Consider the following 18,158-nt stretch of genomic DNA (forward strand, 5'->3'; position numbering starts at 1 on the left):
GGACAATACACAGAGCTTGCGCGGGACCTGTTTTTGGTTAGATCAACACAGAGGACTCGTGGACACTCGCTCAGGTTAGAGGAGAGGAGATTCCGCACAATACGGCGTAAAGGCTTTTTCACGGTAAGGACAATACGTGTTTGGAATTCCCTGCCCGAGGGAGTTGTAATGGCGGAATCTGTCAACACCTTTAAGAATGGGTTAGATAAATTCCTAATGGATAAGGATATCCAGGGGTATGGTGCATAGTCATGCATTATAGTTACTATAAATAGGGATAAAATGCAACGGCTGACAGCAGCATCAGTCAGAAATTTTAGTCAAATCATCATGCATAGGAGACCACAAATAGGTTGAACTCGATGGACAATTGTCTTTTTTCAACCTCAGATACTATGTTACTATGTTACTATGTTACTTCCCCGCACAGTGCGAGAGGCCCCAACTACAGAATCCTTCAAAAGTAGACTCAAGACTTTTCTGTTTACTCAAGCATTTCCATAATGTCCCTTTTAGTATCTACATGCTTCTGTATTTTATGAAAATGTACTTCATTATTTTCTGTACTATATTATGCTATGTATCTGTTAAGCGCCTTGAGTCCTATTGGAGAAAGAGCGCTATATAAATAAAATTATTATTATTATTATAAACTTGAGTCAGCTGTTCTTTAGTAATTTATCAGCCAGTGTCAGGTGACCAGTGTACCTTTAAAAGCCATGGAGTATTTGGCAGATACACAGTAAACCAAGTGGGCATATTTGCAGTTATATTATGTGTGACACAGTTGCTAGGTTTTAATTTTGAGAGACTCTGTGATAGTGTTGGACCTGCATGAAGATGGGGTACCTTGGCGAGCGGTTTGCAGGCTTCCGTGCATTGGCCAATTCACTAACTAAACCCCCATCATTTATTTATTGATGTTGTGAAAATAAGTGAGCTTGCTTTGGTGAGTGCTGAACTTTCTGTTTATATATATATATATATATATATATATATGGTATCGGCGTCACGGCTGGCCAGGAAGTGACTTTACCAGGCTGGCCTGCTCCTATGGTGACGCATAAACATAAACATGATTTGTTTCACAGCATGATGCTTCACGATTTTGTATCAGATATGATGTTTATGTAAGTGTCAATGATGTTAAGTATTGTTGTTTGTATTTCACAGCTCTCTACGCGTCACCATAGGAACCGGCCAGCTTGGTAACATCACTTCCTGGCCGGCCGTGGCGCCGATACCGGAAGTGCGGGACAGGGAAGGCCAGGGAACTCTATGGTCCATGCAGCTGAGAGTCATTGGTGGGGGTAAGTGGCGCCAAGGTTTATGGTATATATGTATGTTGTCTTGCACTGTAATGTGGTCTAAGGAAGGGGATACGTCCCTGAAACGTAACCTACACTTTCAATAAAAAGCTCACCCGGGAGGGTGGCTTTTTTTGCACACTACAGGTCTGTGAGTGCCGCCTGCTTTCGTCCTTTGTATCATGGTGGGTCTGCAAACCCACAAGGAAGGCACCGCAGCAAGTAACTAGTAAGTGGAGTGCCGGGGCCCACACATGGTATATATATATATATATATATATATATATGTGTGTGTGTGGAAACATCCATAAGAATGGAAAGCAGAAAGTCATGCAATATATAAAACAGACACAAGACATACATCTGAAGATGTCAGCAAGAGATAAACACGCAGGCTATGTGGATGTAGATTGGGATGACAACTCGGAGCTCAGCAAGTGGTCAATTGTTCACATTAAAAGACTGCCCTTCTAGAGGATCTCAAGGCGCCAACTACCTTAACCAATACAACGCCAACTACCTTAACCAATACATAGACCTGGGAAGCTGCATCAGGAGAAATGGAGGAGCACAGTGGAGTGTAGAGTAAAGCTTAGTTACCTGATTTTACAGCAGTACTGGAATGTTCTAGTTTTTACAAAGGATGGAACCAGAGACTAGAGATGGACAGTGCAAGGCTTGTGGCTGCAATGTACAAGGCAGCTTGCTGTATAAGGTGGGGTCTGCTATATAAAAATGCTCGATAACATGTAGACCTGTACAATAATGTTAATTACCTCCTGCTAATATTAGTGCTATCCTAATTGTGACCCCATACCCACAGGCAGTCAGACAAACAACACATCTTCCACGCTCCATGAATAGACCTATTGTTCTATTCTGAGTTTATAATGGGAGCAGTATGAGGGCTGTCGGTATTCTGGCACCGGGATGGTATACCCATTCTGGATGCCGGTGTTGGCATTCAGAATAGGGTTGGTATTCCGGCGTTGGTATTCTGGCTGACAGGATATTGACAGCCGGGATTCTGACTGCTTCCCTCACAGGGATGAAATTCTAGGCCTTATGTACCATATGCACTGCTAGTATAGGGATGTATCTGCCATGCAGTATATTAGTGTTGTGGATGGGTCATAATCAGGGACACAAGGCCGACCATACCCACTGCCTGACAGGCTCCACATGTTCTCGATATGTCCTACTCAGTTGTCTGTACAATAACAAGTGACTCTAGCGTAGATGTATTAAGCTTGGTGAAGTGATAAAGTGGAAGTTGATAACGTTCCAGCCAATCAGCTCGTAATCATTTTTCAAACCCAGGGGCAGATGTATTAACCTGGAGAAGGCATAAGGAAGTGATAAACCAGTGATATGTGCAAGGTGATAAAGGCACCAGCCAATCAGCTCCAATATGTAAATTAACAGTTAGGATCTGATTGGCTGGTGCCTTTATCACTTTGCACATATCACTGGTTTATCACTTCCTTATGCCTTCTCCAGGTTAATACATCTGTCCCCCAGTCTGTAAAATGGAAGTTAGGAGCTGATTGGATGGTGCGTTATCACCTTCCACTTTATCACTTCTCCAGGCTTAATAAATCTGCCCCTCTGTCATGATTTGTCATTAGGGTCACCCATAACCTTTCATGTGAACACGGCATATGGACGAATTAAACAAGAACACAAGCCGACACAGTTTGAAAGTTTTATTACAAAAATGAAACATTACTTTTCCGTAAACAGAAATATCAGTACAGGTAGCCCGAAATATACAGAGAGCTTTATTACAGAAAGCAGCATCCCACTCGGTACAGCAGCCATAGACCCATAGGGGGGTATATATACTATAACATCAATACACATAGCTATACTGCTATTCTACACCCTCCAGCTTTATCTTCCAAATACTGGACCTTATGGTGCCCATACACTTGTGTGATGCCCTGTGACGCGACATCGCGGGGCATCGCACCGGCAGTTCAGGTACGATGAAATTGCACCTGAACTGCCAAAGTGATTACCATGCGATCATGCAATAGATCACATGGTAATCACGTGATGGGCACGTCACTGCCGAGTGGGAGCGGTCTCTGGCCGCTCCCGGCGGGTGCCCATCGCAGATCGCAGTGCGATATATAGCATGTTTTTAAAAACACCTGCGATCGTGCGATTCGATAAATATTAAGTGCAGCACATACTATCTTGAGACGTGAGATTCGACCGGCGTGCCCGGTCCTAAAGGTACCTAAAATGTGCATGCAATCCTTCGATTTCTCTCACAGATGCGGTCGAAATGGAAGGTTAGCACCGATTATCTCACAAGTGTATGGGCTGGATGCAAATGAATCGCAAAATGCGTCCACAGAGAAAAGTAAAATTTTTGTGGCCTTTTCTGAACGGACCACATACGTGAAATACAACCAATTCTGTATGTAGCAAATGTGGCTCCTTCCCCATGCAAGTAATAGGAGCCAGTGTGCTAGAAATACAATAGGAGCTGGCTCAACAGTGAGCACAAAAGATGCTAAAAATCACAGTACCCAATGCAGACACATTACAGTAATAAGTAACCAAGCTGGTCGCTAAACGAACAAGACGCAAATATTAAAGTTTAATCTTTTTTTAAGTCAACACTAATAAACATAATGACAGCGTTCCCCTTCCCAAACCGAGTAGAAAACATTAGTTTTGTACAATGAGAATTCAGTGCAATGTAATCTTGCTTTTGTTGCAGTGCTTTAACTTCACTTGTATTAATGAATGTGACTTAGACGTAACTGATGAATCAGATGTGTTCTGGAGTCATCATCATCATTAGTCACCTGCAAGGCTTTTGGCTGCCCCACGACACGCCCTTACTGTACTTTGGCTGCGTCTGCGTGCCTCCATGAGTATTTAAACAAAGAGCAAGTTGCGGCCCAAAAAAAGCCCCAACATGCATTTCTGCCAAACTCTGATTGTGGCGCACAGAGCGTTCCGTATGCAGACCTGCACATACTGACAGGACATGATTTTTGTCACAAAGTGAGTCAAAGAGATTTAAATCAAGCAGAATTGCTGAAAGATGATTATATTCAATATATGTAGGAGCGCCACAATGTTTTTAGGTTGGGGGGCCAAGATATAATTTAATCTTTGTGCCCCTAAACAGCTTAATGTTGACCTCAGGGGCACTTGGTGTTACCGCCACACCATAGTAACCAGTCACACACTGTAGTGGCTGGAGATGGGTGCAGGGGGGGGGGGGGGGGAGAGGGGAGGGACAAGGGCCCTGGAGGTGGTTGGAGAAGGGCTGTGGGGAGAGAGGAGGTGCAGCTGCAAAAAAGAGGATTATCTCTATCTTGACACTGTGACCCAGTACATTGACTGGCGCCTCTCAAATGTTTGGGGTAGGGGTGTTTGCGAGCTGCCCCCTTGCCTCCTCTGTTCCGACACCTATGAATATATGTATGACAATATCTTCATTACATGATGCTAAAAATCCACTGCCACATACACTGTGACAACCAAAACAGTGTTAAGATTGATGGATGATGTGGCCTCTCAGCTCTGCCATCCAGCAGACAGTTTCAGAGAGATTTTGTAGTACCCCTATATTACCCCTATATACAGTAGTGTCTTGGGGCGAGTGGCTGGATACACATTGCACCATTAAGGTGGATACACTAATCCTCCATCCAGGGAAATAAGGTGTGACCTGATTTACTCTCCGTCCTGACCAACCCCTGATGGATGGCAGTGATATTGGGTTAGTGGCCTTTTAGGCCCTTTTTTGCTATGATTTATAGACCGTTATATCTAAGGCTGAGGGCAAAATTGGAGTGTATGTGAACAGCGTTAGTTATCAACCTGACGCTACCCAGTATTAAAAATATATGTATTCTGACCTCTGTAATAAAATATTTATTAAATAAAATAAAGCGAGCAAGACGACCTGCACTACTCTTTACTGTGAAAATTATTTACTAGTTTTTCCTCACCGCATGCTTCCATAATTAACAGAATGTCTGTTACATTCAAGTCATTCTGGGTGCATACTGTATATAAACTGTCCTGTAAGGATTGGATGCTACACCACAATTTAAAGTATAATTTCAAATATTAGCAACATGATCAAATGACCAAAGCACAGCCACATAACTTTATTTTTTCTCAGCATAGTAGTCAGCGACCGCTGAGATTCTAGAAATGTGTAACTAGTTTAGTGCTGCCACCTAGCTGCATACAGGGTTGCCATTCCCATATTGCATTACACATAAACATAGTTATAGCACTTTGTGGCTTAGTGATTGTATTGAAATATTAAAATTAACAGTATTATATTGTGTTTGATATTATAACTGAAGTTTTCATTGGATCTGATGTGCATATAATAGTTTAGTGTTAAATTCACGTATGCACTCAGCTTGACTTTAAGGGGCGGGATGTAATGAAGTTCGAGTTTAGCGGCCGTGCGGGATGACGGGCGAACTGGGACTTTTTTTAAAGGGGCCATCATTTACAAGGCTAAACCATGCCTTGTAAATAATTGCCCTTTTAAAAAAAACACATCTGAGTTCAGCCGGCATCCCACAATGCCGCTGAACTCGGACTTCATTACATTCCGGCCCAAGTGTTTTAGCGTTTATTCATTTTTTATAATATTTTTTTTTTTGTCTTCAGATAAATTGCAGTGTTTCATAATAATTATATTTATGAACATTTCATCCTAGGTGTGCCTGTCTAATGCCATCTTCTGGTTTTGGTGTGTGACTATTGAATGTTGAACGTAACAATGGAATCTGTGTTCATACCTTAAATGGGGTTCACTACGGTATGCCGGCGGTCGGGCTCCCGGCGACCAGCATACCGGCGCCGGGAGCCCGACCGCCGGCTTACCGACAGTGTGGCGAGCACAAATGAGCCCCTTGCGGGCTCGCTGCGCTCGCCACGCTACGGCTATTTTATTCTCCCTCCAGGGGGGGTCGTGGACTCCCACGAGGGAGAATAAGTGTCGGTATGCCGGCTGTCGGGATCCCGGCGTCGGTATACTGTGCGCCGGGATCCCATCAGTCGGCATACTGAAGACCACCCCTTAAATGGTATGTATGTATCAGTGGCCTTTTTACTGCAAGGAGAGTTCTACAACAAACTTCTCCACCAAGGGATTCTATTGAATATGGAAACATTTTACATAAAGGTCTCTGATTGGTGCACGTAGTGGGGCAGCTGGAGAAACACACTCCCTGATGGAAATTGTAAGCCGGGTTCCATACTCTACATACAGTCCCCATCCCAGGTAATGGAAAGAACACCTCACTGCACAACGATACCCTCCATCTGTTCGCACAGAGTTTCCTCCATATCAGAAAGATAAGGTTACATGCCACATTTGAAACATCTTAGCACAACGTGTGCATGGAGGTTTCCAGGCCCATTCAGAGCTATGATCAGAGAGGTGCTTATATTGTATAAAGATCCCATAAGACTGTCACAGAGATGCCACAATGCCAGTACACCGCTCACTAACCTGACAGTAGTCAAGGTAGGAAATAGGAGTCTGGGTGATTAAACAATCCATAAAATTGAATACCATGACCTTATAGCCATTTTTATAAAGAGGTTTCTGGTCTGGAGGTGATGTGTAAAGCAGAGTGGTAGGTGGCTACATATGGGCTCCCCAGGACTCGGGAGCACCAGGCACAATTGGGACAGCTGTGGCCCCTGAGGAGAGGTTTAGTTGAGTAGAAATCGTGGATTCTACGATGAGCTATTAAAGGTAGTGGGAGGAGTCACGGTGTGCTCCACCCACTAGCACAATTCTGCTCCTTTCTATGAATAACCACACCCTATGTGGTGCGGTTTTGACTTGTACATGAATGCCGCCTTAAAAAACATCTGGGTTCGGCCGGGACCCACACCTCCGGCCAACTCGGACTTCATTACATCCGGCCCAAGATCTGTACATGCTACCAACCTGGCAAAAACAAATTCTGGGTTCAATGAACAATAAGGGTGATATAATAAGTGCCAATGTCTCTGTCCGTAGGTAAATGCAGTCTAGGTAATTTGTCGAAACAAAGACATCCCGTCAGTATGTAGCATACACAGCCACACTTTGCACTTACGGTAATAATTTGCACACTTATTCATATGTACACGTATTTACAAAGATATGCACCTATGAGAGGAGTGCACAAAACCCTGTATTTCTCAGCATTTAAGTACGAAGACTAAAACAGAGATAAGCAAACCAGTTCCACTCCAGATTCTGAAGAACTACAATATCCAGCACGCTCTGCCAGTCACAAGATAGCAGGACATGATGGTACCAAGAGTTCCACAACAGCTGGTGAGAAATAAGCTGCCTACTTCTGCTGTAAAACAACGACACTGAGAAACATGCAGGAAATGCCACCATTAGCCTTGGGCCTTTGATCTTTGGGCCTAGGTAACTATTAGACATACTGGGGCTGAAAAGTCCCCAAAAAAGCAAGAAGCACAGGAATCACATCCGCAGAAGAAGAACAATAGTGAACAGAATTCTGGGTTTCTACTTAAAGCAAGTTGACGAAAAGTATTTTTGTGTCATCTGTCTAAACCCCTGAACCACTAGTAGACCAATCCCCAGGACCAGCAGAGCTACGTGCACCCACCACTGGGAACACGCTACAATAACAACTATTTTATTACATTAACATTTGTTGTTACATTTCTTTCAGATGTTCTAGCAGTGCCAATTAAAAAGAAGGGGTTTATTTGGACCAGGGAGAAAGAGAATGATAGGATAATAATGGTAGGGTGGCAGGGGCTTGCATTGGTAAGGCATTTTACCTACAGATACCAGATATTGTACAAGAACCTGGATATGATTTGTCATTTCACAGTTATATTCAGGATTCAGGCAAAACAGTTGTACACGGTCACTGAGAATGACATAAGTACGAGACCCATACACACGCAGTTACATTGCGTGCACATATAGCTGCCAGATAGGGGTTATGGAGGCACAGTACCATGTCTCAGCCCAGTGCAGAAAGATGCCAGATAGGGATTATGGAGGCATAGTACCATGTCTCAGCCCAGTGCAGAAAGATGCCAGATAGGGGTTATGGAGGCACAGTACCATGTCTCAGCCCAGTGCAGAAAGATGCCAGATAGGGGTTATGGAGGCACAGTACCATGTCTCAGCCCAGTGCAGAAAGATGCCAGATAGGGGTTATGGAGGCACAGTACCATATCTCAGCCCAGTGCAGAAAGATGCCAGATAGGGGTTATGGAGTCACTGTACTATGTCTCAGCCCAGTGCAGAAAGATGCCAGATAGGGGTTATGGAGGCACAGTACCATATCTCAGCCCAGTGCAGAAAGATGCCAGATAGGGGTTATGGAGTCACTGTACTATGTCTCAGCCCAGTGCAGAAAGATGCCAGATAGGGGTTATGGAGTCACTGTACTATGTCTCAGCCCAGTGCAGAAAGATGCCAGATAGGGGTTATGGAGGCACAGTACCATATCTCAGCCCAGTGCAGAAAGATGCCAGATAGGGGTTATGGAGTCACTGTACTATGTCTCAGCCCAGTGCAGAAAGATGCCTGATAGGGGTTATGGAGGCACAGTACCATGTCTTAGCCCAGTGCAGAAAGCTGCTGGAGAAAGGTTATGGAGACACGGTACCATGTCTCAGCCCAGAGCAGAGGAGGGGGTAGAAGTGGATGTAGAGGAACCTGCACTGGAGCTGTTCCAGAACAGCCAGCGTCTTTTGGGCTGTCTCTTCTGGTGCAGGGCTGTCTCCTTCTCACGTTCTCTCTGTGCTCTCTGGAAGTGATCCTCTTCCTTCAGGTACCAGACAGGCGGCCAGCGCTGGACCTCCAGCGTCTGCTGATTCTCTGTAAGGAATAACAGTCTTATTGCACGGAGTCTATGTAATGACTGAGAAGGAATATTTCCTATGCTTAGGCATTGTATATGGTCCAGGCTGCAGATAATGTAATTGGTGTGTAGGATGTTCAGGAGATAGGTAGAATTATACATGGATAAGCTACAACAGACGTGGTTAACCTATAGCATCCAAGCTTATGAGAAACTACAAATCCCAGTATAATTCTGGATGGCAGGAAATGCTGGGAGTTGTACTTCCACAACAGCTGTAGAGTGACAGGTTGCAGTGGTCCAAGGTATAGTGTATAGCATGGAGATGAAGTGTGTGATCTGCCAGTGCTTTACGGGTAAGAGTAATGCATGCTGCCCCTCACCTGCTGATACCAGCTTGATGTCTCGGGGGAATTTCCGGCACACACGGTTGTAGTTTGTAGAGATGTGATGTAAACACCAGGCTGCCAGCTGCGGTGCTCCGTGGAACTGAGGAACACACACCAATGAATGAGGAACTATATTTAGTACTAGATGCAGAATACAGGCTGTATTAGCCGAGCATAGGGACAGAGGCACAGTCACTGGGGTCTATTCATGAAGCAGTGAAAAGTGTGGAGAAGTGAGCCAGTGGAGAAGTTACCCATGGCAACCAATCAGCATTGAAGTAACATTTATAATTTGCATACTACAGTATACAATTGTACGGAGCAGCTGATTGGTTGCCATGGGCAACTTCTCCACTGGCTCACTTATCCACACTTTTCACTGTTTCATGAATAGACCCCAGAGGGATCTATTTACTAAGCCTCAGATGGAGATAAAGTGGATGGAGATAAAGTGCCAGCCAATCAGCTCCTTACTGTCATGTCAGAGGCTGTGGCCAAGATTTATCAAGCATCGGAGAGTGAGAATTGCACGGTAATAAAGTACCAACCAATCAGCTCCTAACTGTCATTTTTCAAACACAGCCTGTAATATGGCATTTAGGAGCTGACTGGCTGATACTTTATCACAGTGCAATTTATACCTCTCCAAGGCTTGATAAATCTGGGCCTGTGTTTGTAAAATGTCAGTAAGAAGCTGAGTGGCTGGTAGTTTATATCCGTCCACTTTACCTTCGTCAGAGACTTAGTAAATAGACCCCTATGAGAGAGGCGGAAGCAGGACAGACAACTGGCGTCTTTAGATGCATGGGGCCCAGAAAGAGACGTCTGGAAAACTACAAGCATACAGTTAGGGTCTAGGAGAACAGGATGAGATGTGAGTAGAGGAAGACGGGACATCTAATAAGACAGCATGGTCAGATGAGATGATGCTGGATAAGTAAGGACACTTACCTGAGCAGCTTCCAATAACATTAGAGCCTCGCCGTCTATATCCTTATTATTGAGAGTAGAATCCATCATGACTGACACTGTGTGTTTCTCTGGAACAGCAACGTGAGAGGTATGAGATAAGTAATACAGCCACTGACAACAACACCATACAATTATGTCACTGACTCAACATCACCTTATACAGACATTATGTGAAGATTATGGATAATAAATCCCTTTATACTGGGGGAGTGATGAGCGTGGGGGCTTCCATGAGAACAAATGCAGTCTAATTAACTTCCTCACTGAAACCCTGATGCCAGGGCCCATTTTACCTTTAATATAAACCAATAATTCTGTATTGCTTAACAAAATTATAACCTGCCATGTCATTTACAGTAGCTGCACTGAATCCTCGAGGGAAAAAGTTACTTATTTAAGGTTGCAAAGAGCCAACATGATTGTTATGATGTACTGGCCCGTCCTGCAGAGTAGCAAGTGTCAGATGTGTCTTCATCTCGCTGCAGATGCTATTGCGGGTCTAGAGATAAATGTATCACCAGACCTGTCCTGCTGATAAGGAATGTTATCATGGGACATAGGGGGTCATTCCGAGTTGATCGCTTGCTAGCTAGTTTTAGCAGCCGTGCAAACACTATGCCGCCGCCCACTGGGGAGTGTATTTTAGCTTAGCAGAAATGTGAACACTTGTGCAGCCGAGCTCTACAAATACAGTTTGTGCAGTTTCAGAGTAGCTCTGAACCTACTCAGTGCTTGCGATCACTTCAGCCTATTCATGTCCGGATTTGACGTCATACACCCGCCCAGCGAACGCCCAGCCACGCCTGCGTTTTTTCAGACACGCCTGCGTTTTTGCAAACACTCCCTGAAAACGGTCAGTTGACACCCAGAAACGCCCCCTTCCTGTCAATCTTCTTGCAGCCGTCAGTGCGAAGAAAAACTTCGCTAGAACCTGAGCACAACCACAAAGGGCTTTGTACCCGTACGTCGCGCGTGCGCATTGGGGGGCATACGCATGCGCATAAATGCAGTTTTTTCACCTGATCGCTGCGCTGCGAAAATCGTCAGCGAGCGATCAACTCGGAATGACCCCCATAGCGCCAGTACATCTCCAGAGACCGGGAATAAGTGTCATGTGGTCACAGGCAGACTGTTTCATACTTGTTTTTCAAGAGTATGATATTAATTATGCTGTTATATAACTATGGAAACATGTACGCATTAAACACACCTAGTTCATGAATCAGCCTGTGACTTAAGTAAAGCCACTGGATAAGATGTTCTTAATGTAAATCTAAGAGAAGGCTTCAATATAAGACGTCAGGTATGGTATAAAAAAAAAGCCACAAAACTCAATATAATTCTCTCTTCTGTTTATGAATAACATGCAATTTACGTAACAGAAATTGTAATATAGCAGAATGGTTACCAGTCAGTGCCACCAGGTGTGGCAGGCAAAGCCTGTTTGCCAGAATAATAAGATCCAGTGAGTCAAGGTTGGGTCCGGCAGTGAACTGTCCTGTGTACAGATACTCCAGCACTGCACGCATGCTGCCCCTAGTGGTGTAAGGGACTACAACCTGCATACAGATGAGAACCAAGTTAATGTGATACAGGACATCAGGCTGTACGCAGTGCCGTAACTAGCCATTTTAGCGCTGTGTGCAAGAAACGACAGTGGCGCCCCCGCCATGTAAGACAGGGGCAGTGCGCGCCGCAGGCGCGTGAAAAATCTATAGGGGCGTGGCTTCACGGGGAAGGGGCGTGGCCACAAAATAACAGCAATTCATACTATGGTGCACAGTAGTCTACATTATTCAAATTACGCTGCACAGTAGCGCCACTACACCAGGTAGAGCCCCTTTTATACATTACAGCAGACAGCGTCCCCCTTTTTACACATTACGGCAGCCAGTCCCCCTCTTTACACATTGCGGCAGCCAGGCCCCCTCTTTACACATTGCGGCAGCCAGGCCCCCTCTTTACACATTGCGGCAGCCAGGCACCCTTTTTACACATTGCAGCAGCCAGACCCCTTTTTATACATTGTGGCAGCCAGTCCCCCTTTTTACACATTGCGGCAGCCAGGACCCCATTTTACACATTGCGGCAGCCAGGATCCCATTTTACACATTGCGGCAGCCAGGACCCCCCCTTTTTACACATTACGGCAGCCAGTCCCCCTCTTTACACATTGCGGCAGCCAGGCCCCCTCTTTACACATTGCGGCAGCCAGGCACCCTTTTTACACATTGCGGCAGCCAGACCCCCTTTTTATACATTGTGGCAGCCAGTCCCCCTTTTTACACATTGCGGCAGCCAGGACCCCATTTTACACATTGCGGCAGCCAGGACCCCATTTTACACATTGCGGCAGCCAGTCCCCCTTTTTACACATTGCGGCAGCCAGGACCCCATTTTACACATTGCGGCAGCCAGTGCCCCTTTTTACACATTGCGGCAGCCAGGACCCCATTTTACACATTGCGGCAGCCAGGCCCCCTTTTTACACATTGCGGCAGCCAGACCCCTTTTTTATACATTGCGGCAGCCAGGGTCCCTTTTTACACATTGCGGCAGACGGTGTCCCCCTGAGAGAGAGAGAGAAAGAGAGAGAGAGAGAGAAAGAGGAAGAGAGAGAGAGAGAGAGAGAGAGACACATACTTACCTTCTCCCCGCTGACAGGCTCCTCGTGCAGCTCCCTCTCGGTGCAGGCTGTGTGAGGTGAGAAGGAGGAGGAGGGAGGGGGAGCAGGGAGCCGCAGCAGCGCTATTTGATTGGTAGTAAGCGCCGCTGCAGCATCCCCCTCTCCTTCTGTATTGGTTGCCTGGCGCTGCTGTGGATGCTGGGATGAAGGAACCGCATCCCAGCATCCATAGCAGCGCCGGGCAGCCAATACAGAAGGAGAGGGGGATGCTGCAGCGGCGCTTACTACCAATCAAATAGCGCTGCTGCGGCTCACTGCTCCCCCTCCCTCCTCCTCCTTGAACCCAGCGCTGGTCTCTCTCCTCCAGCGCGGCGCACGGCGCACACAGAGGCGGCATGTAATGAGTCAATTTGACTCATTACATGCCGCTGGCCGTTGCGCCCCCAGGGCAACTGCGCTGTGTGCCAAGCCCCCTTGGCACACACGTAGTTACGGCCCTGGCTGTACGTTTGTTGCCTATGCAGGCTTTGCCATCAGACCAGTTAGAAATAGAGCATCTGGGCTTTTTTTCTAATGATGGGCCCAAATGTATTAAACCTTAACAAGAGATAAAGTGGAGACGGATAAAGAGTGATAAAGTACCAGTCAATCAGCTCCTAACTGCCATGTAACAGGCTGTGTTTGAAAAATGACAGTTATGAGCTGATTGGCTGGTAATTTATCACTCTTTAGCCTTCTCCATTTTATCTCTTGTTACAGCTTAATACATTTGGGCCGATGTGCTTTATCTTTCTGCTCTGCACCCCTGTGTACAGCAGGCCGCATGCATAACAAGGCACACTAATGAGCCAAGTTTTAAGGATATCGGTGCTTGAGCACAGTTGACTTAATTAGTACCTGAGTGATTTTGATCTATCGATGCTAAAAGATGGATATCCTGAAAACCTGGACTGTTAGGGTGCCTTGAGGAATGAGTTTTGGTAAATACTGCAAGACAGCATTAATCCTGCATAACCTGTTTCCAAACGAATGCAACCCCAATTTACCACAATACTGTTACCAGCTCTTTACCTGGAACAGATCTAACTCCCCATATAAAACCAGCCTACTGTTATATACATATCTTCCTTAGATGATGCGTTTTCAAGCTCACATTTTTTAGCCCCTACTCCAGTGGTTCTTGAACTGTGTGCCATGGCACCCTGGGGTGCCTCAAGACACTTGCAGGGGTGCCCTGGGTTGGTGGTCCAGGACCAATTCAAATTATTTATGGTCAATGTAATAGGCAAAAGCAGTGCTGGTGGCTGCCAATACTAACATATGTGGACAAGCAGAAGTGAATCCTGGCCCTCACCACACAACTGAACCTAAGGATGACCTATAAACCCAATTTACTTAAATGAATATTTATTTCCAAATATCTCAGTAAGTAACTTTTGGCCTAGGGGGTGTCGTGAAAAAAATTCTAATTCTCCAGTGTTCTGTGATTCAGAAAAGTTTAGGAACCACTGCCCTACTCTGCAGTCGCTCACCTCAGTGGTGCTGCTCTCCAGAAAGGGGCCTCCAAACATAGCCGCCATCCAGTCACAGCCTGAGATGAGCAGCGGCTTATGCGCCTTAATACTCCCATCATCCAACACAAATGTGACATCTAATAGAGAAAGGAAAATGAATGGGGGAGAGAGGAAAGAAACAGCTGTTGAACAACAATGCCGGCACATTTCAAATATTTAGCCCCTTCCCTTCCTGACCCTATATATGCAAATATGGTCTAGCAACATCCATCATTTATTTTTGTACATTTCAACCATAATGGTCACAAAGCAAGTGGTCCTCACCAGAGAAGATCCCCTTTGTCAGGCATTCCTTGATGCGATTACTCCTTCTGACATGGAAAGCTCTGGTGATCTCCTGGTTCATAAAGGCCTCTCGATTCAGAATATTTGCTACCATCATACGCAAATCAAACACTTCCAGGAGTTCTGCGATGTGGGCCACCTCCATCAGCTCGGGCTCTCTTTCATCCAGTCGCCCAGTGTACAGATATTTCAGCACGGCCCTGAATGGTCCTGGCCTCACTGAGCTGTCCATCTTTACCACAGTTACCCTTCTGGCTCTGTAGCCGGGGAGCTCCTCTAGAACACCACTTCTGATGCTTTCAAAAGCCCTACTCCATCCTGACAAGTCTCGGTCCACTTCCCTACCCAGTGTGCCGTCACTGGCTGAGGTTCGCAGTCCTCCTCCCTCAGTTTCCCCAGAGCTCTCGCACGCATCAAAGCTTGAGGCACGCAGCAGAGGGTCCCTGACTTGGGAAGGTGAATCTCCATCCTCTAGGAGGAAAAGGTCACAAAATTTGGAGGAGGCAGTAGAGAGGTAGATGCGGTGGGCATAAATACGAATCCTTTCCTGGACCACTAGCACAACATCGGCACAAGATGGCTCTTCCAAAAGATGTCCAGGATGATCATCACTCTGTGCTGGGGGATCGGGCACTATGATAACAGGGGGAGGAGGGCGAGGTGGGAGGAAAGGGGCCTGTGGTAGAGGTTTGCGCACACTTCGCAAATGTGATTTCCAAAACTGTAGGTGACGGCGAGAGATGAGTGCTGAACGAATGGCATTATCAAAAACCTCCTTGATACCACATTGAGCCACCACACTGGTCTCATAGTATGGAATGCCCAGTTCTTTGGCTACTTCACGACCTTTTTCAGGTGGCAAAATCTCCTGTGCGCGGATTGGCCTGAGGGAGAGGAAAATCTGTTATCAGAATCAATTAAAAAATAACCGTTCAGAACTATTGTCAGCGGTGTGAGCCATCACATTTTAATTTGGAAATTGTCTTGTTTCATCTCAAATTAATCAAAAACAGTTATAATTGGCCAGACATTTATGAACTTTTGCAGGGTTAGAGAACATCTTACAGTATACTAATGCTAATTTAGAACCCCAGGAGCAATCAATCTCAAGCTTATTAGACATGTCAGGATTATAGATTCTTGTTGATAATTCTGTTCGCCGATGTACAACTATGGATGTCCTCTAAAGTTTTGATAACTGAGGTCAACCTGCAGCATTCTGTGCATGCCTAATGACTTTATAAAGCTTTCAAACGCTATTTCAAATGAACAGATTAAAAACTTTAAAGACAACCTGGCTAGAGGGCGTCTCGCACGGTTCACAGCCTCCAGATCTGCGTAGCGTAGGTCCAGCTGGCATCCAACCAATATAACCGGTGCACGAGGGCAAAAGTGCTTGATCTCTGGGTACCACATAGTTTGGACATGCTGGAGGGAGTTTGGGTGAGCAATTGAAAAACAGAGAACAACCACGTCTGACCTAGAAAGACAATGACACGTGAAAGACTATAAGCATGAGAGGAGAGGGCACTAACATATCCATGGTAACAAAAACATTCTGAGGAGAAAAATCTTAGAAAGAAAAGGAAAGAAAAAGGAGTAAGGAAGGGTAAAGTAAGAATTAGTACAGTACATTGCTTACAAAGTGCTCGCCCATTTTGCTGTTATTCACATCTCTATCCTTATCTCCCTTTACACTCCCGCCCGCCCTCTTACCTCTCCTGTCTACTGATTACTTCCTCCCACTCCTGCCTCTTAAGGGCCCTACACATTGAGCGATCCGCCGCCGAGCTGCCGACGGCGGAAACGGCCGACGGGCGACCTGGCGGCGGGGGGTGGCAGTGACGGGGGGAGTGAAGTTTCTTCACTCCCCCCGTCACCCTGCTCCATAGAAGTGCAGGCAAATATAGACGAGATCGTCCATATTGACCTGCATGCACAGGCGACGGGGCACCAGCGATGAATGAGCGCGGGGCCGCGCATCGTTCATCGCTGGTGCCTCCACACTCAAACATATGAACGGTATCTCGTTCATTAATGAACGAGATCGTTCTTATCTTTGAGTACTATCGCCCAGTGTGTAGGGCCTATAAGATTTTGCATGTGCTGATTCCTATCTCTGGAATTCTTTACCTCTCCCTATAAGGCTGTCCACCTCTCTACAAAACTTTAAACAGACTCTCAAGACCCATTTCTTCATCAAACCCAGTAGTCTCTCATCCTGTTCCATGCTCACTGTCTACCCCATCTGTGTCACCCCTGTCTGTCTGCCCCTCCCTTTTAGTATGTTAGCTCACACAAGCAGGGCCCTCTCCCCTCATGTGCTTTTCATTCTATTACTGCTGCTCCATGCGCCCTACAATGGCACCTAACCCTCGGTTTCTGCTTCCTTGCTGCTTATTTTAATGTCATGTCTGCTGATGCAGCAGTGTTTATATGCCATGTACTTGCATACATTGTCTTGTACTGTAAGTCTCTGTTTTCTTGTTTTGCTCATTTGTTAGGTGCTGCAGACAGAGGCGTAGCTAGGGTTTTCGGAGCCCAGGGCGTGGCCACACACCAGAAGGGGTGTGGCCACGCTCCAGAAGGGGTGTGGCCACTGAAAATGGCCCACGGTGCCAGTTACATTGCCCCACAGTGCCACATACAATGCCCCACAGTGCCGGATACATGCCCCACAGTGCCAGTTACATTGCCCCACAGTGCCGGATACATGCCCCACAGTGCCATATACATGCCCCACAGTGCCAGATACATTGCACCACAGTGCCAGATACATTGCCCAACAGTGCCAGATACATTGCCCCACAGTGCCAGATACATTGTTCCACAGTGCCAGATACATGCCCCACAGTGCCAGTAACATTGCCCCACAGTGCCAGTTACATTGCCCCACAGTGCCAGTTACATTGCCCCACAGTGCCAGATACATTGCCCCACAGTGCCAGATACATGCCCCACTCAGTGCCAGATACATGCCCCACAGTGCCAGTTACATTGCTCCACAGTGCCAGTTACATTGCCCCACAGTGCCAGATACATGCTCCACTGTGCCAGTTACATTGCCCCAGTGCCAGATACATGCCCCACAGTGCCAGATACATGCCCCACAGTGCCAGTTACATGCCCCTCAGTGCCAGGCCCCACTCAGTGCC

At 46.2% G+C, this 18,158-nt stretch overlaps 1 protein-coding gene across 6 annotated transcripts in view; it reads right to left on the minus strand.

Moving 5' to 3' along the window:
* Positions 1-2,998: 2,998 nt before the first annotated feature.
* RHOBTB2 (Rho related BTB domain containing 2) overlaps positions 2,999-18,158 on the minus strand; it is an 85,404-nt gene continuing 70,244 nt past the window's right edge. For all 6 annotated transcript variants that reach the window (XM_063931774.1, XM_063931779.1, XM_063931775.1 and 3 more), the window contains 7 exons: positions 16,298-16,483; positions 14,983-15,887; positions 14,677-14,795; positions 11,927-12,077; positions 10,498-10,586; positions 9,541-9,646; positions 2,999-9,174 (listed from right to left, as the gene is read on the minus strand). In XM_063931774.1, coding sequence (XP_063787844.1) covers positions 8,969-9,174; positions 9,541-9,646; positions 10,498-10,586; positions 11,927-12,077; positions 14,677-14,795; positions 14,983-15,887; positions 16,298-16,483 — 1,762 coding nt within the window. In that variant the 3' untranslated portion in view covers positions 2,999-8,968. The remainder of the gene's footprint in view (positions 9,175-9,540; positions 9,647-10,497; positions 10,587-11,926; positions 12,078-14,676; positions 14,796-14,982; positions 15,888-16,297; positions 16,484-18,158) is intronic.

Source organism: Pseudophryne corroboree, chromosome 6 (assembly GCF_028390025.1).
Source record: "Pseudophryne corroboree isolate aPseCor3 chromosome 6, aPseCor3.hap2, whole genome shotgun sequence".
In the NCBI taxonomy this organism is placed as follows: Eukaryota; Metazoa; Chordata; class Amphibia; order Anura; family Myobatrachidae; genus Pseudophryne; species Pseudophryne corroboree.